Source organism: Aspergillus piperis (assembly GCF_003184755.1).
Source record: "Aspergillus piperis CBS 112811 unplaced genomic scaffold BO85scaffold_4, whole genome shotgun sequence".
Classification (NCBI taxonomy): domain Eukaryota; kingdom Fungi; phylum Ascomycota; class Eurotiomycetes; order Eurotiales; family Aspergillaceae; genus Aspergillus; species Aspergillus piperis.
In genome coordinates this window covers 1,506,930-1,526,263 of record NW_020291594.1, presented here as the reverse complement: position 1 = coordinate 1,526,263, position 19,334 = coordinate 1,506,930, and the positions used below count along the sequence as shown (strand labels likewise).

Below are 19,334 nucleotides of genomic sequence, written 5' to 3'. Positions count from 1 at the left end.
TTAGCTGGTTAGGCAGTAGGAATTGTCCAAGCGATATGACGAATGTATACATGATGACTGGAAACCGGTTTCCTAGAGTTTAAAGCAGCAGCCTGAACCCAATGAGTATAGCGTATCATTCAGGGGCGTGATATCGCGTCCCCAACATAAAACCTCCATAGAAAGCAGAGTGAGTGGTGGCAGCCATAAACTTCACGTCCACGTCAGACTCGAGTCAAATCATCGTGTCTGGGTGGTTGGGGGGGTCGTGCAGATGATACGTCTGGTGATGTGCACTGACATGCGGGTTGGAAAAGTCTGGAGATATATCATGGGGTTGGAAAGTCAAATGAGCATTGGCGTCGGTGGCAGTGATGATTATCAACTCAATCTTGCGCTAAGACCAGCGACAATGGACATTTTGGTGAGTTTGTTTGCGCTGTGGTCGCTTGGCTGGGACAAAGTAAGTAAATCAGCGAAGACCACTTGGGATGAAGTAAGGAGGAACAATAGTATAAGTTAAGAGGTGCTAAAAATATACTATACTTCACCTCATGGAGTAAGTATCTAGTATAGTCGAGTCGATAAGGGGACTTCCGTGATGTCCTTGCTCCGTCGATGCCCGGCATGAAGTTCTGGTAAGTACGTATGTCTTATCTGTAACTGTGCATTGCATCCCAGCCACATGCGCCCGTTGGCGATGATGGAGAGAGCGAGTGAGCGAGCTAGCTAGCTCCTATAATCTACTCCGTACACACCACACATACTGTACACCCTTTAGGAAGGACAGATAATCCTTTGTCAAGAACGGAGTCTCCCACCGTGCCGAAATCCGTATCCGCTCATGCAGTGAGCAATTAGCTTAACAGTTAGCAGTTAGCAGTTTAGCAGCCCATCCCCCTTGGCCGCCCCCCTCTCATGCCGCTCGGCTGTTTCACACTGCAACCATTGTTAGCTGCGTTCCTGCATAAGTCCGGAGAAGGTTCGGCCGTTGACTTTTTTCTCACACTCTGCTCTGCTCCCGTCTCCCACTAAGAGAACAATTGATTAGAGTGAAAGTACGTGTATAGACGGAGACTGACCGCGGTGATGATCCGACAATCATATCTATTTCGGGGTGTCGTTAATCTACCGATGACGCCTGATGATTTTCCAACCGCCTCGGCGGGGATCATCGACGGTGTGCACTGATGGATTGGATTGGATTGATTGATGGATTTTCCTCGACCTATTGCCTTATTTTTCTTCTTCTACTCTGTACCTAGTTAAGTAGTACTGTGTAGTGTATGTATGATTACTTTTGTTTATTTACTCAATTGTTGGGGGGTTCTTCCCCTTACTATATGTTGTAGTCCTGGAGATCTGTTTAATTTGTTGTGTTACCCGGTGATCTCACTTGCTTGTTATACTACCACCACCAGCATCTCGACTCCGTAAGTGGATGCAGAACCTCCCTTGGATGCATCCCGTCTGCAGGGAGGTCCGCGTCTATTGCTGCGGGTATCTAGCAGTCCATGCGAAAGAGAGAGAGAGAGAGAGTGTGTGTGTACCAAAGAAAAAGCGAAAATTCTCCCATTCGACGGTCGGGCAATTGGATAACCCCATCACGGCATGAACCGGACCACCCACTGAAAAGTGGGCATGAGTGGGAAGAGGAAGAAAGGGGGTGGGAACGCATGTAAAACCAGAAGAAAAGAAAAATAAAAAATAAGAAAATTTTACGAACACCGGACGGGAAGATAGTTCCCTATTTTTTTTTTTTTTATTTTTTTCTCTTTTTTATTTTTTTCTCCCATTGCTCGAGGGGTCTGGTGTGTTTGAATTAGACATGCTCCACTGGGCTGGAGCAGCGGCGTTGCTTGGGAGTTGGGAAACGGTTCCCGGAGTTCATCCAATGCCAGGAACCAGGGGCAGGAAATGTATCAGATTGAGATGATGACGCTTATGTTGATGTTTGCTGATAACGGGTTGTTGTTGTTGGGTGTTGGTGTAGTACCGCAATTGATGGAAAATTGGGATGATGACTGCGATCGAGATCGAGGTTGAGGAATAGACAGATAGTTAGTGAATTCATCCTACTTTAGACTAGGTCTATCAAAAAGATGGGATCAATGCGCCGTGTCATTTCTCTGGGGGACTTTCCCAATAATTAGCAACCACCGCTAAAAAGGGGATCCTCCACTGCCTGCGAATTCTGCAGTGGATCCCCAACAACGCTCGACCACTTTGCTCTGCCCCGACTAAAGCTGTGACTAAGATGCTAGTTAGTTAACTAACTCCGAGGTGGTAACAGCGTGTATCACAAACAAGCAAGAAAAAGATGACTTAAGATAATAATACAAAGGATCTTAAGGGTTAGAAAGGATAGGGGAAAATACAGGCATGATGAAGAATTGCATCCACATGGCCCCAATTGACTACGGATTGCTGGATTCTTGGCGGGAGTAAAAGCAATCTAGATGTGGCCGCCATCTGCACGCCACGCCCATTCCATTTGCATTTGGAGATGAAGAGTTTAGTTTAAACTGGCAGAGGGAAAGTCAAGCACTGACCTTTGACCTCCCGACTGCGCCCGTGGACACGTCTAATTCGTTTGCCCTTTTCCCCATCCATCCAATATCGGGTCCCGTGGCGCTTGACTCCTCTCCAGACTTTTTCCTCCCCGGCAAACGAGTCCCGAATTTCTTGGATAGCTTTTTTGGTTCCTTTTTCCTTTTTTCTTTTCTGTTTAGTTTAACCTTCTCCGTCTTCTCCGTACTCCGTACACAGTAAGATAGCTACTTATGACCGAGCCCCGACTATCATTGCTGCTCCTGGCCAGGGTTTTAGTCAAGAACCGCGCATGCAAGGGTTGTCCACGTCCCTGATCCCGAGCATCCTGAGGCAACGGACCACTTTTTCGCTGCTGCAGGAGAGTCAGGTAAGGATGGAGAGAGGACGTAAGCACGCCCTCCCCTCATTCCCGTGAAGCTTTAACGCGGCTCGTCCTGGATTCTTAGGGGTCACCAACACGTATATTCGGGATAGGCGAGGCACAGGAGTAAGTATCTCAGTGTAAAGCGCCTAAGTTTGGTGGTGGCGCACGTGTCATGCACACTTGCTTCTTTCCATTCCCTGCAAATTCCCTAACTATTTTCCCTCCCTTTTAGTTAGTTGGTTAGTTTGTTAGTATCTTAGTATCCTTCGTCACGGTGGATCTGCTCATGGTCCGTCCACTCCGGAGGTTGTGTGATCGAATGGCATTTCGGTGGCTTCGTTCAAGACAAACCTCCAGGGTCGGATCCACTCCGTTTCGAGCATGCCATCCCGTGTGGTCAATATACCCTGTCTGGTCCCTGTCCGGTATATTTGATATCCGTTTGCCTCCTGTCGGCTCTTACTGGCTTCCCCTGGCGGATTTTTTTCAACATCTATTTCTGTGACGCTTCATCTCTCTCTCCATCTCTCGTCATCTCACGTTCCTTTCACTCCTCCTTTCCTCGTTGCTGTTGTTGTTGTTGCATGGGTGACCCTTGACAACACTAACTGCATTGCTACCATCCCTCTCACCTCTCTCACCTCACCCATATCCCCGTCCATATAATCTTTCATTATCGACCTCGGGGGCGCACAGAGGGTCCCCTTTTTTTTAATTAATTTCTTTTTATCATCTTTCCTTTTTCTTTTTATTTCTTAAGATCCTCCTCTTCCTTCCTTCCCATTCTACATCCATCCCTCCTCAACTACCCAACATGTATTCTACTACAGCACCTCTGGATTTGGACTATCTCAATGAACAATTGCTTCCCCGGCGCTACGAATCGGAAGAAGAGGAAACATCAGAATCAGAATATGGGGCCCATGACCATGCCTTTTCACCTATCAAGACTGCCGGTCCCTTCGACTCGGATACCAGTGCAGACGAGCTTTCCAATGTGAATTCCCCAGAGTCGCCAGTCGACAAGTCGTCATTCGCCCGCCTTCTGTCAGCCTATCCATCCGGTAAACAAAGTCGACCCGTATCCATGGATACGGTGAAACGAAGCAGTGGAACGACATTTGTACCAGATTCGTACATTTTTGACGACGATGACGACGTGATCATTGAGCTGCCCTCCCCTAGTGCTACCTCTCCTTTGCAATCTCCCATCTTCCTTCAGCCCACAGTCTACCAACCTCCGGCGTCTCCCCTGTCGCAACAGTCACGATCTCCGTCTCCGGCCCTCAGCGAGTCGGATGAAGAGACAGACGTGCTCGTAGCAGAGCAGGTCAAATTTGTGGAACCCTGCGCCAAACCTAATCTAATCCTAATCAGTCCCGTCACCGACGGATCAGTGGTCGAAGAACCTGAACCTATGTCGGCAGTTTCTGCTGTTTCTGCAGACGTTCCCGATCGCTTTCCACCGGGCCAAGGACTCTATTCCTTGAACCAGGGAACCAAATCGCAGCCATTGTTGAGCGACAAACGGCCCGACTACCTGGGCCACATCAAGCGCGGCAGCTTGCAGCTGCACAGCAAATATGCGAAACAAGCCCCCAAACGGGCCGATACGGACCCCTTCACAATGCCCAGAGCTCTTGCGGATGTTCCTGAAACAGCCCAGCCGATGACCATGCGCTCGCGTGCTATGACGTGGAATCGACCACAGACGTCCGCCGACAGTGCATCGAACCGCGGTCCCAAAGCGGGTCTCCTCCGCCGTCCGCCATCTATGCAAAGTGTCGGTGGTGCTGGTGGTGGTTACTCTCTGTTCCCGAGCACCAGACGAACCCCTGCATATCCTAGCGATGAGTACCACGCTCGGTCCACCTCTGTGTCCCACTCGATCGCCAGCTCGGACATGAGCCAGCCACCCTCGCGCACATCCAGTCCAGCACCATACTACTCCTCGCCTACATTCAACCGACACCGCTCGGGTTCATCATACAGCGTGTCGAGCGTCCCCGGCAACATCTCACAGCGGCCACCATTGCGTAACTCGATCATGAAGAGCTCAACCGCATCGAGCGTATACTCAGCCAGCAGCCTGCGATCGGAAGTGGAGAGCGTGCACAGTCTGGAACCACGGGAGACCGCCGAGACAGAAGTTGCCAAGACGGCGCGGCGGAAGAAGAGTTTTCGGCGCAGCAAGCAACCCAAGCTCGAGAGCACGACAACCGAACCGCTCCCAACAACTCCCAAGAGTTTCATGGGGTTCATGCTGCGAGGGCGGAGAAAGTCCACCATTCAAAAGTCCTAATGCTTAATTTTGTTTGTCAATTTGTTGGAACTAGTGTTTCATATTCATCTGTTTAACTACCGGTTTGGGGCAAACCGGCTATGACGGCGTTCGGTTAGCGGGATTAAGGGTTTAGGGATCTGGGTCAGGCGGCTACTTTGATTTGAATTTGGTTTTTGTTTATTCGCACTGGATGCTACTTTCCTGCTACTATATTACTCTAGTGTTTTATTTCTTGTACTATAAGAAGGAAACAAACAGCAGTGGTCTTCCCGGAGTGGGCCCATTCAAAAATGTTGAACATACCATCTCTATCTATCCATCTTTCATTTCCTCCCGCGTATGTACAAAGTAGACGAACACTAAACTGACTCGATATCATCACGCTGAAACAATTGCATAAGTACCCGTCACGTCAATCATCACCGAATCTTCCACGATCCTTCCATCGGCAATCCATCTGCGGCACCTACCGCCTTCATCCACGGGAAACCAACCAACCCAGCTGACCGGCCCAAGATTTGGGTCAGATCTGGATACGGGAAAAACCTGCGATGAGATCTGACTCGTTCCCCGATCCACTTCATCTCGGTTGCGATCTACGTACCAAACATTGTCAATTGGATTGTAGTTGCCTGCTGCTGTCTGCTCGTATATCTTTTCATACACACACCCACGCTCCTCTCTCCCTCCTTTGGAAATTTCAATAAAATCTTAGACAGATATAATCAAGTAATGACCCTGAACCCCTATCCCCGACCCCAACATAATCTTAATATATTGAATTGTACGAAAGTATAGATTAAGATCGCCCAAACAATACACATAGTATATTGAACACAATCTACATTATATGAACCCTATATTGGCGCGGGAAGCCAGTAGACACTAGATAGATAGTTTAGTTCTTCGGCATTTCATTTTAGACTACGTACCCGTGCATCCAGATCCAAGTTTCAGGGTACGTAGACAGGATAAATTCAAATGAAGGATATACGGGTGGATCCCTGACGAGGGCACGGGCACGTCGCTTAGAATCTGATGTGCCCCAACCTCACTAACTAAGTATTCACTAACTAAGTATCTGTTTAGTGTCTAGATACCTCGATAGTCAGTTAGAGAGAGTAGATAATCAATGGTACGCTAACCGGCTCGCTCGCTCGCTCGAGCCACGTTCAGCTCCCGGATGGTTTCATCCATCCAACCCACCCCCATCGGTTAGTTTTAGTTGACTGGTACGAACCATGATGCACGGAATTAGGGCTCGGGCTCTGGTGCCGAAGTCCAAATGATAATGTCATGTCTGCCTGTCGATCAATCTGCGCATTGCATTAGGTTTCATATCTCTTCATGGCTTTTTGTGGGTTTGACGTGGCTTGACATGACATGACTCGGAGAGTTTGCGCGGGAACAACTGACTCGTGGGAAGCCAGGATGCGTGACTTTTCAGCTGAGCGTGTCATTCTTCTTGTCCTAAGCGATGTGGCAAGTTCGGGGAATGAGTCGTGTCTATTCATCTCTGTATGATGATCATTGTGAAGTGGAGGATGGGGGAATGGGGTGAATATGCCTTGATATTATGTGGGAACGGAATTCAATGGGAATGGTTTGATTGGATGGATAGATGGCTTGTAAGCGAAGCTGGGAGATGAATGAGGATGGAATGTTATTCATCGTTGATTGGACTAGTTAATGCACTCGCTTGAGCGGCGCTGGCGTATATAAGGCACCTTTTCCCCTTCTTCTTCTCCTTCTTCTCTCTCTCTTTGCAACCTCCAACATCTGGTCACCAAGCATCTATGATGCTCGTGCAAGTCGAACGGGTCTCTGGGTCATTGGGCCTACTCCCCTGAGGAGATGGAGGTCTTATCATCAATCACCTAGCAGGACAGAGAGAAAGTACAATCTTCGCAGCATCTCCACAACCTTAGGCCGTGGGGGTTATTGGTATACGAGAGATGGTATATACTCTGGTAATCGTGCTGGTATATCGAGCCAGATTGTTGTTAGGCCTCCGCTGTGTTTAGCTCGCTCTTTCGCAGCCACCAGCTTGAAGAAGTAATGACAACAAGCGTGGCAGTATATGGCTGAAAGACCCCCATATACAGCTACAATGGGGACTGCCTTTTCTTTCAAAGAGACATTAAGAATGAGACACAGAACCATTACGTCTCGGAAATCTTGGGACGTAACGGGGTGAGTATAGCCAGCGATTCCGCTCAAAACGGTGTATCGATTCTTTCAACTTACAGTACACCTGGACGTGCTTGCCTCTAATAGTATACTTGGCGCTGCTTGCCAGACGGATGAGTTCTGCTGTCTCCTCTAGATTCTCTTCGCTCCCAAGATAAGCACCCTCCTTACACACACACACACACCCACACACGTACACACCCATAAACACGGTCTTTGTCTTTGGGTCTTTCTGATACTCGTTGTAGATCATGTCTCTCGAAAATTTTATCGATGATCTTCCTCTCAACAGAGCGCAATGGGTACAATATGCCAAGCGGGCCGGCCTTTTGCACAAGTCGCTGCGACACCGCAAGAAACTCCAGTCAGGATCTTGCGTCAACGATGAGCAATTTATGCTCTTTAGAACGATATGCCCCGAATCCATTCACCCAGACTATTTTAATCCTGCTGACTATGGTCTTGACTTAACTACAACCTCTAATACATTGGCAATGTCCCAAGACTTTCAAGCCTACCTCAACCAAGTCGGCACAGACAACTTCCGGGGCCTGGGAGAATTTGGCACCACTCTCGTTCAACAGTGGGAAGTACTGGAAGGCTTTAGAAACGAAGATGATCCGCTTAAGTGCTCTGATGAAACTGCTGTTAATTCTAGTCTGATCAGTCTACTCCAGGCGCTTTCCTTGTTAGCTACCACGACTACCTCCGAGTGGCGTAGCACCAGACTCCGTTTGAGGGGAACATTCGGTACTCATAATCTTCGTTCAGGCGAGTCTCCTCCCCAATTTGTTGCAATCACAGATGGACAATTGCGAGATAAGCAGACAGGTGAAATCAAGTCTGTGATTGAATGCAAGAGACACCTTCGCGATGAGGTGGGCAAGGCAGTCGATATGCAGGAGGCTGCTGAGATTGTGGCTTGGGTCAACCAGTATCCTGATACTGATAGAAGTATCGATACACACCAGTAAGCCACCCGCAACCTAACCAATATGAACACGTTGGTAACGAATTGGTATAGTCGGGTTCTTGTTTCAAAGGATGGATACGAAATATGGATAACCTTTGCAGAATATGACAATACTTGGGCAGACTACCTAGATGGCCGTGGTGGAAGTGGAACGAGGCAACCCAGCCTGATGACGATGCAAAGATACGGTCCCTACAGTATAGCGGATAGACTCCAAGTATTGCAGGTGTCTACGATCCTGCTTGCTATTTCACTTTAGTCATACGTCCAGCATACTGGGTCGCAAAGAACGGCTTCAGAGTGGGTTTAATATATGCCAGGTCGCAAAGACCGGCGTCGGAGTGGTTTTAACATATGCCAGGTCGCAAAGACCGGCGTCGGAGTGGGTTTAATATATGCCAGGTCGCAAAGACCGGTCTCCAGCAAAGAGCCTGCACCTCAACGTGGTGCTGGAGTCTAGTAGCTAATTTTAGTGAAGCTAAGACAGGCTCCGTTCATTATCTGGCCTTACCTGAAATGAGCTTTGTGTTATACATTCGTGTTCTGGTCACTCATAGCGTAGTAGTTATTGTTGAGACATTCACTGCAGCCAGGCAGCTGTCAGCTGTTCCTTCGCCTCTTCTTCCTGCGTGGCCTCTGACCACCACCTCTTCCAACCACCCAACCCAACCACCAACCATCTTCCTGAGATCCAGATAGATCAAATCCATAAATCTTTGACCCTTCGTCTTGACAGTTATCATTCGAACTACTTAGTCGAACGGGCTTGCAGCAAGGTGGACAGACAATACGGAATAAGCGGCCTTCCAAACTTCCTTTACAAGCCGACATGCAGCTAGGCTAGGCTACTTAGAAAGAGCCGTCTCATGGGTGTTTCCGCATAGATCATCCTGATATGTTTACAGGCTTCAGAGAACGCCAGATGAGCTGCGCACAAGCCCGGGCCTACCATTTGTTGATACGCTGAAACGGAGCCGGACCTCAGTGCCGAGGAGCCTACTACTAATAATACTTTATTACATGGTATGGAGTATTAATGGTAAAGCTTGCGTAGATAGTGAATCATTCAGTATCAGGTGACCAGCCACGCCCGCCTACCCCCCCGCCACACACACACACACATCTCCAATCTTCGTTTCCACTCAATTCAACTCTTCAACACCGCCAACCATTCTAACAACGAGAACGCCCTCATACTCAATTACACGACAAAATGCCTAGCAACAACATAGCTGAGCAACTCGAGAGTCTTTGGAAGGAATTGGTGGTGAAGACTCCTGAAGTGCTGGTGGATAAAGAGAATCAAGTTAGTGATCTGGTCCTGGATGAGTACCTAATTGATCGCAGTCATATGGGGCCATATTCTCTCGAAGACCTTGAGAATGAAGATCAGGGAACTACAGGAGCAGATATATATGGGCCACAAACACTGTTTCCTGCTGAGGCTCCAATTCATTTTCAACCCATGTCCCGAGCGGAGCTTGAAAAGTACCCCATTTTACCGTCAGAACAGCCGAGAATGAGGGACTACGACCCCGCCATTGCCGATGAATCGCCAAATGCTCAGAAAAATCGTATATACCAATGGGCCTACCATTTATTAAAATGGGTGTCATACTCCGTGAGTCAATGCGGAGTAAGAGAAAACGCGAATACTTTAGATGAACGACTACATAGGCGAAGAAAACTGAAAAACATACAGTAAGTGCAAGAAGGCTATTGGATTCTCCTTTTAACTAGATCATTTAACTAAAAAATTTCCAATAGCTGGCCCGATCCATTCTATCTAGGCTGCAAGCTGTTTGGGGCATACCCTTCTGTTCACGACCATTGGGGAGCAATTCTTCGGATCGAACCAGATAAAATTGATGGCCACCGTATCTATCCCCATCTTACCATTGGCCTAGCTCTATCGCATTGCGGGAATGAGAGCTCCATGCTCTACGAGGAACTCGCAGTGATTATATCTGCTATGAAATGCCGGGCTCTTCAGCCTCGGGTTCCAGAAGATAAGGCTTTGTTTGAGGAGGATATTGAGACTATAAAGTCCATGCCTCGGGAGTTTGGGGATGAAAAGACGTTTCCTCTTCTCCTTCTGTCATTCCCGGGTCCCCAGAATTTCCGTTATTTCCAAGTCTGTATGCGTGGAATTCGGATGCTTATTCTACAGTCTAAGCTGTACAGCTTCGAAAAAAAGGAGACTGCGCCGATTGAGCTTCTAGTACGGTTGGCAATGAGCCAGCCGTTATCAAAGAATTAACTAACACCAGGTCGCAATGAAATGTACTTGTTGCACCCTCAGGTCGAAAAGACCGAGACTTATGACAACCTCAGGTCGAAAAGACCGAGACTTATGTTATCAACAAATTGTACAATCCATACCTATGCCTTAAAGAATGAAATTGCTGTCTCCCTACCAATGAGTGCACCAAATTCTGAACATTACACACCGCAAATGCAGAGAAGAAGGACTGCTTCTGCTTTTCTTCTCTTCTGATGTCGACGTAAATTATCTATTCAATGGATGATGAAGACACCATTATATGATTCCACTCCTCTAGATCCTCTGTGTCCATAACTGGTTGTACTACTACTCGTGATAGGCAAGCACGACAGCTTTCCGACAGTTGCTGCACCATTTAGTTGCGGCAGATCTAACACTGTCGTCGGTCTTCAATGAAATGGCGAAGACTGTAACGAGCTATCGGGTGAAACAACCAGTCTCGCCGCCGGTAGGGCTCGCGGAGTGGTCTTCGTGCCAATTCGTGGTGCTGCCCGCGGACATCCCAGGTAGGGCCACCGAATGGCTGTTGGAGGGCTCCGGGGCTTCTGGGGAGCTTTAGCGTCTTTCTGGACCTCAGAACAGATCGAGGCTTGGAAGGAAGAGGTCTTTGGTCCAGACGGAGCAAATTACTGAATCGAATAGACACACTACAGTGCCATATACTAGTGCCGATGCCCTTCTGGGATTTTTAATATTTTCGGATCTCAGAGAACTTGAGCTATCGAAGGCGTTTGACAATGCAGAAGGATCCCGATGCAATATTACCATACATTAGTCGGACTACCATGATACTATTGGGCGCTTCCAGTCATGTGTACCCACTGTTCAAATTGTCGCTTTCCTTCCGGAGATTCATTCTTCTTTACTTCGGTGAATAGAATCTCCGGTATACATCATGCAAGTTGAACGGGCCTCTGGGTCATTAGGCTTGCTCCCCTGTGGAAATGGAGATATTATCAATAATTATCTAGCAGGACAGAGAGAAAGTATAATCTTCGCAGCATCTCCACAACCTTAGGCCGTGTGGGGTATTGGGTATACAAGAGATGGTATGTACTCTGGTAATCTAATCACAATACCAGGGCTCCTATCTCTCACAAAGAACATGGAAATGGCCGTCGAGGTGGTTGCGGTGATAACCATGACTATGGCAGATACAGTGGCTGGAGACCCAGAAGAGTTTATATTATAACATATCTTTCCAGCTTTATACTAATTTATTAACAAGGCTTGAATACAGTACCGGTTCTGTGGCTGTAGAAGCTATTCAATCACGAACTGCTACCTATACCGCGGGATAAAAATACTACTATATTTCATCTATATTATTATTGACTTTTATTCTATAGATTTTACCAAGCTTATTTCTTACAGAAAACCAGACGCGTTGCGGTTAGCTAAATCGAAAAGAAAAGCTTATAATATAAGAAATCAACTTATATGATTAGGTTGAATAGTAACAGAGACTTCAGCGCTGCCACTACCGTGTTAGTCGTCTTCATGTCAATATATTGAATGGCCTTAAACTAATTATTATTACAGCAGCTTCGTCAGCATTATCAGGGCCAGAGTCAGCATTACCAAGACCACCGTTGTCAAGATCACCACAACCAGCAACAGCAGCAGCAGCATCATGGACACCTAGGACGTGTGAGTAACTTAGCTAGCTCGACTCCGGTTCTCTGTAATTGACTTCATACTGAATGTGGTTTGCAAGAGGATCCGGAATTTGATAATTTCCCAACCACCGTACAGGTCAGATATCGACCGTTGTTTCTCTGCAATTTCTCTTGTTTACAGACTACTACCATGGAGAACAATTATACTGGCACACGGGTAGCTGTGCCGATTCTGGGATAATGGTTGGATTTTTGCCTGCAAAGGGCTTTGCGTTTGCTGTGATGGGAAATACTTAGAACGCGACTAGCATATTGAAATAGAAGTATATGAATCTAAAACAGAGCCTTTCCAGAGTGAAATTACCTTGCTTCTAGTAAAAATCTGTACAAAAAGCTAGATATATCTTTTATACTAGATATAACCAACACTCGAAGAAGTGTGGTTGGAATTAAGTAATTTGTTGAATATAACTTGAAAGAGAAAAGAAATAAATAATAATAGGTATAATAAAGAAGACTTATACTATTATATCACTGTTTTTCTTGAGAAAAGACATGTCTCGTATTGTTGTGTCTGAGTACTAAACTAGAAACATATAGATAGTACACAGTATAGTATAATATTATTAAACTTTAAGTAAATCTTCATCTCGACTCCATGAATAGAAATAACGGGGTTTGTACAGCCTTTCCACAAAATTGTGTAACCGAAGTCTCCACCGAGTCTATTTATGATAGACTTAGAGCCGAGGTAGTGCCGAATCAGCGGAAGGCACCTGCTCATTTTGGGGTAGGAGGCAGCGATGCTTGATACGTAAGAATTGGCCTTGTATTTGCTCTTGTCAAATGTACTATGGACTTGAATGTAACTAGAATCATCCCAAATTATCCAACGTCCCGCCAATGTGAGAGCGCATGAACAAATAAATCCAGGAAACTAGTAGCAACTATTTACGCGCCTCGAGAGCAGATTTGATAGCTGCAACATGTTAGATTCGTCCTCATCCATTAGCAGGGTAGCTCACCATCGCAAGAGGTCTTGGCATCTCCAAAAAGCATCCTTGTTCCAGGCATGTAGAACATCGGGTTTGGTACGTCGGCTGCACGATTAGCGCTTGTTCATCCCATGAGTCAAAGACACTTACCGTATCCGCTGGACATGCTGCGCTTCATCACAACAACCTCCTTGCTCTTCCACGCATGCAGTACTGGCATGCCCGAGATCGGCGAGTCAGGCTCCAGAGCGATTGGATTGACCGTGTCATTAGCGCCGATGACAAGGGTAACGTCAGTGTCCGGGAAGTCATCGTTTATCTCATCCATTTCGAGCACGACTATTCTGGTTAGCCTCGCCGAGGTGCTCGGGTGCTGTACCTACTATCATAAGGAACCGACGCCTCCGCCAGAAGCACATTGCATTGACCTGGCATCCTGCCTGCAACAGGATGAATGGCGAATCGCACAGTAACACCTCTGGCACGTAGCATACGCACGATCTCAGCCAGGGCATACTGCGCCTTCGCTACAGCCATGCCATATCCAACAACCTATACCCATTAGCCATGTTCATCACTTCAAAGCTCATACGCACAATTATGACGCTTTCAGCATTTGACAATGCTTCCACGGTATCGTCGACAGTTGCCTGGACTACCTCGCCTTCAATTTTCTTTGCTTGCTGAGGAGCTGCAATGCCGCCAAACAAGACATTGGTAAGCGAGCGGTTCATAGCGACGCACTGGCATGGTTAGAATCTTCCGAGCAATAGCAATAGTCGAATTGAGAATGCCTACCATAATGTAGGACAGAATCGAACCGCTAACTCCAATCAAAGAGCCTACACTGGTGAGGAGGGGGTTATTGAGCATAAAGCCCTCGGCAACCAGAGCAAATCCAGAGTATGCATTCAGAACGGTAATCACCACCGCTGCGCTGGTCAGCAAGGCACGGCACTTAGGGTCGAGCACTTACGCATATCAGCTCCACCAATGGCAGCGGTCGTGGTATAGCCTTTCAGAAAACTGAGCAGGGTATTTGCGCCTAGGCATGTCGCTGCAATTGCTGGAGATCCAGGTGCCATTGTGACAAAGGCCCCCATTGTGGCCACATTACTTCCAAGCAGACTCGTGTTTATCAAGTGTCTACCAGGTAGTATCATAGGTCGCGAAGACATACGTCCGGCGAGCTTCAAGAAAGCCACAATAGAACCAGTAAAGGTAACACCACCTACTACGGTTAGAGATTTCCTGCTCACGTGGGATATACGTACCGATCAGAACGCCCAAATACGCCGTCACCATGTGCAATGTGGATACGTGAGAGATGTCGGCCACTACGCTCCCTATGCTTGTAAGGACAGCCGCGAGCCCAACCACAGAATGGAGAGCAGCAACGGTCTGTGGTAGTCCAGTTGGTGTGATTCGTCGTCCTATAAGAGCCCCTGTTGACTGGTTAGGAGAGTCCGTCATATGAGTGCTTTACATACCAGCGACAGAACCTAGGCCAGCCACCGCGCCAAATTGGGTTAACACTTCGGGCGAGAACCCTACAGCTGCCAAAGAAGCAATGATTCCAGCTGCGACTCCGAGTATTCCAAGGATATTCCCACGCCTAGCAGTTTGCTGAGAAGCAAGACCCGAGATCGAGGCTACTGATATTAGCAATGGAATTGTCAGCACAAAAAGCACTTACCAATACAGAGAACACTGCTGACAAGATAACCGGCTTGCACAAGCCCCGCCATTCCAGTGCTGGCAGCAGCAAGGAATCCCCCACCAAACAGCACAGCTGGAATAGCGTAAAGCCAAGGGTATTCAGGCGGATCAGTCGGACCTGGACATGGTGTGAGCGAATCTCGTCAACAATATATGCCCCAACACTAACGCTTGAACATATCCAACATGCGTTTGGTAATAACAAAACCCCCTGATACATTCATGAATGCCAGTAGAACTGAAGTAGCACCTAGGGCTTCGGGTATCGTGCTGGGCACGTAGCCTCCGCCCATGATGAAGAAACCGCCGATTCCGACCATACCTGAGGCAGTCAGCATTAGTAAAACAGCGGAGTATTCGGCCTACTCACCAGAGATCGCATTTGTAACGCTCATTAAGGGGGAATGTAGAGCCGGCGCAACACCCCACACTGCACGATAGCCGACCAGACCAGCAAGACCAAATGTCAACATGTTGCTCATGAACACCGGTCCTGTAGCCTTGCCCAGAGCAAGAGCAGTCCCCATACCAGCGGTGGTGGCGGTAACATCGCGCGTAGCCTTCTGCCAAGGCGAAATTGCCAGTTCTGCTTGTTCTTTGGCAGGCGCGGGGATCTCTTGCTTAGGTGCGGGAGGTGGTACTGGCCGTGGAGCTGGCGGTATGATCTTTCCATCGTGTGTAACGATAGAACCACGAACGACCTCGTCCGCTAGATCAATGCCAAAGGACTTCTCTTGAGGGGACATGGACAACAGGTATTTGATAATGTTGTTGGAGTACAATGTAGATGATTGGGTTGGGAGACGCGACGGCAAGTCAGTATACCCTTGAAGTTGTCAGTCCTGTATCACTTAACACTTGGAAGCCGCATACCAATAACAGTCACATCTTGAAACTTAGTCAATTCGCCAGGTATAGTTGCTTCGCAGTTCCCGCCTGCTTCCGCGGCAAGATCGACGATGACAGATCCAGGTTTCATTGCAGCAACCATCTAGAACTGTGAGTAGATTTCAATGCATCCTGGGATATGGTTCTTACCTCTTTCGTGATTAGCTTAGGTGCAGGCTTTCCAGGGATGAGAGCAGTCGTGATAATGATATCTACTTCCCGAGCTTGTTCCATGAAAAGCTTCATCTCCGCTTCAATAAATTCCTTCGACATCTCTTTGGCATATCCACCTTGGCCTGATCCTTCCTCTTGGATGTCTACCTCTATGAACTCGGCACCAAGGGACTGGACTTGTTCACGAGCAGCAGAACGGGTATCGAAGCCTCTAACAATAGCTCCCAAGCGACGAGCCTAGACGAAGCCCGTTAATTATGACCTCCAGTGTCGACGCGTTAACAAAGACCTACAGATGCGATTGCGCTCAAACCAGCCACGCCAGCGCCAATAACCAGAACCTTGCTAGGGGGGATCTAGAACGTCTCAGTATATAGCCTATCAATTCAGAAGGGAATACAACCTTTCTAAGTAGCATATTGTTAGTAAATCTGTATGAGACCTGTAAGAACTCACTTACCCAGCGGCAGTAACTTGGCCCGTCAGAAACCGGCCAAAATGATTGGACGCTTCCAAGACAGCTTTATACCCAGCAATATTGGCCATGGAGCTATCGTTAAGTGGTCAGCATTGTGAGTATCCAGTATGAATGGGCTCATACCTAAGAGCGTCGTATGCTTGTGCGCGAGATATTCTTGGTATCATGTCCATGGCAAAAGATGTGACGCCACGCGAAGCAAGTTTCTCGACCAGTGGCTTGTTCTGGGCGGGATACAGGAACGAAATAACCGTGCTTCCCTGGCGCAGTGCTCCGATTTCGTCGATGGGACCTTGCTGCTGAGGACTGCGGACCTTCAAAATAATGTCGCTCTGAGACCATATTGAACCCCGATCGACTAGTGTTGCTCCAGCTTGTTCGTATACTTGATCGTGTAGCTTGGCTTCCTCTCCAGCGCCGCGTTCTACCAACACACGCGAGAATCCTTTTTTGAGCAACAGGGAGACATTCTGAGGGGTCACGGCAACACGACGTTCGTTCGGGTATGTTTCACGAGGTACACCAACGGTCAGGGCGGAGTAAGGTACGACTGGGACGGACGGCGATGCGGATGCAGCAGTAGCGTATCTTCTGCGAGACGACGTCGGAAGTGGCAGCTGTTCAAAGCCGTTGTATCTGGTGGCTAACAATGGAAGGCATCGCACTTGCACTTAGGCGACGATGGTCAGTAAGTCTTGAGGCGCACCCTCGATGAGGTTAGCAAAAGCACTCACGAGTGGTCTTGACAATAGAGCGGGAGTCCCGTGGATAGGCTCCAGGAACTGCTCGGCATGGCAACAGCGCCGAGCGCAGAAACAGCGGTACACTCATAGCGGAAGTTGGCAGCTAACGCAAGGCGACTCTAATGATAGCAGCTATTGCCACAGAAACCCTCATTCCACTCACTCTCAATGCTGCAAAGGTGGCAGAAGGGGGCGTCTGGGCCACATGGGTGGTGTGACAGAAGGGCAGGCTAGGAAGGACGGCAGGACGGCGGGTTATTGTTTCGAACTGTAAACCCATTCAATCAGAGACGTTAGTGAATTCAAGTATCAGCTGAAGAGTGCAGGCACGTACAGCTATATGGGGAGAACTCCTGATTCATGATTCAATCAGGAGAGAGATTGATCGTTCCAAATGCGGGGAGGTCACCGTCGCGCAAGGGATGGCGGGAACACAACATGCCAATTATCCACGAGTCTAAACTTGGCATAAAGAAAGGATGACTCCGGTGACCGGAATTCACCTCCATAGGATTGAAGAACGATAGTAGTAGCCGTGGGTGATGTGACCAAAGACTTGCAGGAAATGAGGGGAAGCCGCGCGGGGAAGGCCCATTGACTGGCCATCGGCTTCGCGGAGCCTGAGCTGTCACTCCCGCTTGGCATCAGGCATCGTCCACCATGCACTTTTTCTCCTGGTTTATGCTGGTATTGACTGCATTAATAGGGTCATATCGTGCCGCTGTCGCATATCCGTGTATACAATCCCATCCCAAGAAGGTCTTCGTATCATCTTGACCTGGTTACCCGTGCTGCAACAAATTGCCGACTGATGGGGATCTACATTGAAAACTTGAACTCATCCCGGTACAATTGAGCTACTACTATTTAACCGGGTCGGACAAGCTGTGTCCTCCTACTTCTATATCCTGGCCCAACCGCAACCGGATGTAACGCCGTCTAGGCGCCGCATCGGAGATAATTGTACATATCATGCAGAGCACCCTTCTGGAATACATATCACTATCTCGTGCGACGGGCACGAGCCATCCTTCGGAGATTGTGAATCACAACAATTGTCCAGCTATAACCTTGTCCGGCGGGGATATCTGACAGCTCATTAAAAGGGTGGCAGTGAACTCGGCTCGTTCAGGCGTGTGAGCTCATGGAATCGCCAGACAGGGTAGTTGGTCATTGGATATTTGCCAGCTTCTTTGTTCGTGTAGACACCTCCATCACCATTTGCGTTTGCAGACTGCGGCTTTGATCATCAAAGAGTTCCCGAACACTTAACCGTTGTTTATAGGCATCTTTCTCCGTTTGACTAGTCACCTCAATTCTAAATGCTGCCAGAATCATATTTTAGCACAACAACCCATTGATGGCATCTAATCACGAATGCCAGAGGAACCACCTCTCCGCAAATCGGATGATCGACTGTCCACGTGGATGTTGATCCCAGCGAGCTCGGGCTGTCAGGGTGGAGGATGGGATGTCCGTGCTATGCAGCGTAACATATGATCCTTGCGGGTAGTGCAAAATGGAAACACACTGGTCCTAGCTGAAAAACATCCCCGGCATTTATACTGCTAGGATAAGATCTAGATGGTAAGTGTAGTTGATAAGAAGTTGATCCATGAGGTCACGTGCATGTTCTTCCAGATGGTGCTGCCTGAGGCAATACTTGAAATCCCCTCCTGCCAGGGAAGCCCGCGTTGATTGCTGTTCGATTTTATACCCGTCGCAAAATAGCTGGATATTGTCTAGCAGTCATTATTGGAGTGACGGTTGGTTGAATTGGCCTCGAATCGATGTCAAGATCCAGGTCCTGGTAATGGCCGGCCCCTCGCACGGCTTTTTATCCCGCTCCACTCATGGTGGGGCATGGAGATAAATCATGATGATGCGATTGACACCCTCCCTCAACCGGTTTGAAGCAATCGCTGTCTTGTGTGCGCCGAAAGGGCACACCGTCTACTTCGCGAATCTTTATATCCATCAAGAAAGATTGAGTGCCAATTTGATAAACAATTTCATACATGCATGCACGCATTGTCCCCAGCAGGCGATGGAGCGCGTAAAGGATCCGTCCACGGCCGAACGGGCTCACGC

General features: G+C 48.1%; 5 protein-coding genes across 5 annotated transcripts; 4 read left to right on the top strand and 1 right to left on the bottom strand.

Moving 5' to 3' along the window:
- Window positions 1-3,127: 3,127 nt before the first annotated feature.
- Window positions 3,128-3,556, top strand: BO85DRAFT_230915 (uncharacterized protein). The gene has a single exon (XM_025654778.1). It carries the CDS (start codon window positions 3,183-3,185, stop codon window positions 3,399-3,401), a length of 219 nt encoding a protein of 72 aa, XP_025518491.1. The 5' UTR covers window positions 3,128-3,182; the 3' UTR covers window positions 3,402-3,556.
- BO85DRAFT_447142 (uncharacterized protein) lies at window positions 3,371-5,495 on the top strand. The gene has a single exon (XM_025659658.1). It carries the CDS (start codon window positions 3,711-3,713, stop codon window positions 5,196-5,198), a length of 1,488 nt encoding a protein of 495 aa, XP_025518490.1. The 5' UTR covers window positions 3,371-3,710; the 3' UTR covers window positions 5,199-5,495.
- A 2,126-nt stretch (window positions 5,496-7,621) lies between these two features.
- On the top strand, window positions 7,622-8,344 carry BO85DRAFT_509383 (uncharacterized protein; the record flags this gene model as incomplete). The annotated part of the gene is made up of 1 exon (XM_025664493.1): window positions 7,622-8,344. The coding sequence occupies one exon, from the start codon at window positions 7,622-7,624 to the stop codon at window positions 8,342-8,344; it is 723 nt and encodes a 240-aa protein (XP_025518489.1).
- Window positions 8,345-9,483: 1,139 nt separating this feature from the next.
- BO85DRAFT_447141 (uncharacterized protein) lies at window positions 9,484-10,957 on the top strand. Its single transcript, XM_025659657.1, has 2 exons — window positions 9,484-10,044; window positions 10,111-10,957. Exons 1-2 carry the CDS (start codon window positions 9,557-9,559, stop codon window positions 10,601-10,603), a joined length of 981 nt encoding a protein of 326 aa, XP_025518488.1. The 5' UTR covers window positions 9,484-9,556; the 3' UTR covers window positions 10,604-10,957.
- Window positions 10,958-13,058: 2,101 nt separating this feature from the next.
- BO85DRAFT_447139 (putative nicotinamide nucleotide transhydrogenase) lies at window positions 13,059-17,819 on the bottom strand. The gene is made up of 19 exons (XM_025659656.1): window positions 17,578-17,819; window positions 17,235-17,511; window positions 16,624-17,170; window positions 16,483-16,572; window positions 16,316-16,367; window positions 15,999-16,259; window positions 15,834-15,951; window positions 15,331-15,786; window positions 15,130-15,282; window positions 14,938-15,078; window positions 14,732-14,893; window positions 14,516-14,686; window positions 14,218-14,472; window positions 14,040-14,173; window positions 13,838-13,984; window positions 13,625-13,793; window positions 13,392-13,580; window positions 13,272-13,346; window positions 13,059-13,225 (listed from the first exon to the last, which is right to left on the bottom strand). Exons 2-19 carry the CDS (start codon window positions 17,329-17,331, stop codon window positions 13,194-13,196), a joined length of 3,249 nt encoding a protein of 1,082 aa, XP_025518487.1. The 5' UTR covers window positions 17,332-17,511; window positions 17,578-17,819; the 3' UTR covers window positions 13,059-13,193.
- Between the last annotated feature and the right edge of the window lie 1,515 nt (window positions 17,820-19,334).

Coding starts and splice junctions, on each gene's coding strand:
- BO85DRAFT_447139 (XM_025659656.1), bottom strand. CDS start 17,331: ATGAGTGTACCGCTGTTTCTGCGCTCGGCGCTGTTGCCATGCCGAGCA. Junction 15,787..15,833: donor TCAAGATGTGACTGTTATTG/GTATGCGGCTTC, acceptor GACAACTTCAAG/GGTATACTGACTTGCCGTCG. Junction 15,079..15,129: donor CATGTTGGATATGTTCAAGC/GTTAGTGTTGGG, acceptor CACCATGTCCAG/GTCCGACTGATCCGCCTGAA.
- BO85DRAFT_230915 (XM_025654778.1), top strand. CDS start 3,183: ATGGTCCGTCCACTCCGGAGGTTGTGTGATCGAATGGCATTTCGGTGG.
- BO85DRAFT_447141 (XM_025659657.1), top strand. CDS start 9,557: ATGCCTAGCAACAACATAGCTGAGCAACTCGAGAGTCTTTGGAAGGAA. Junction 10,045..10,110: donor AGAAAACTGAAAAACATACA/GTAAGTGCAAGA, acceptor AATTTCCAATAG/CTGGCCCGATCCATTCTATC.
- BO85DRAFT_447142 (XM_025659658.1), top strand. CDS start 3,711: ATGTATTCTACTACAGCACCTCTGGATTTGGACTATCTCAATGAACAA.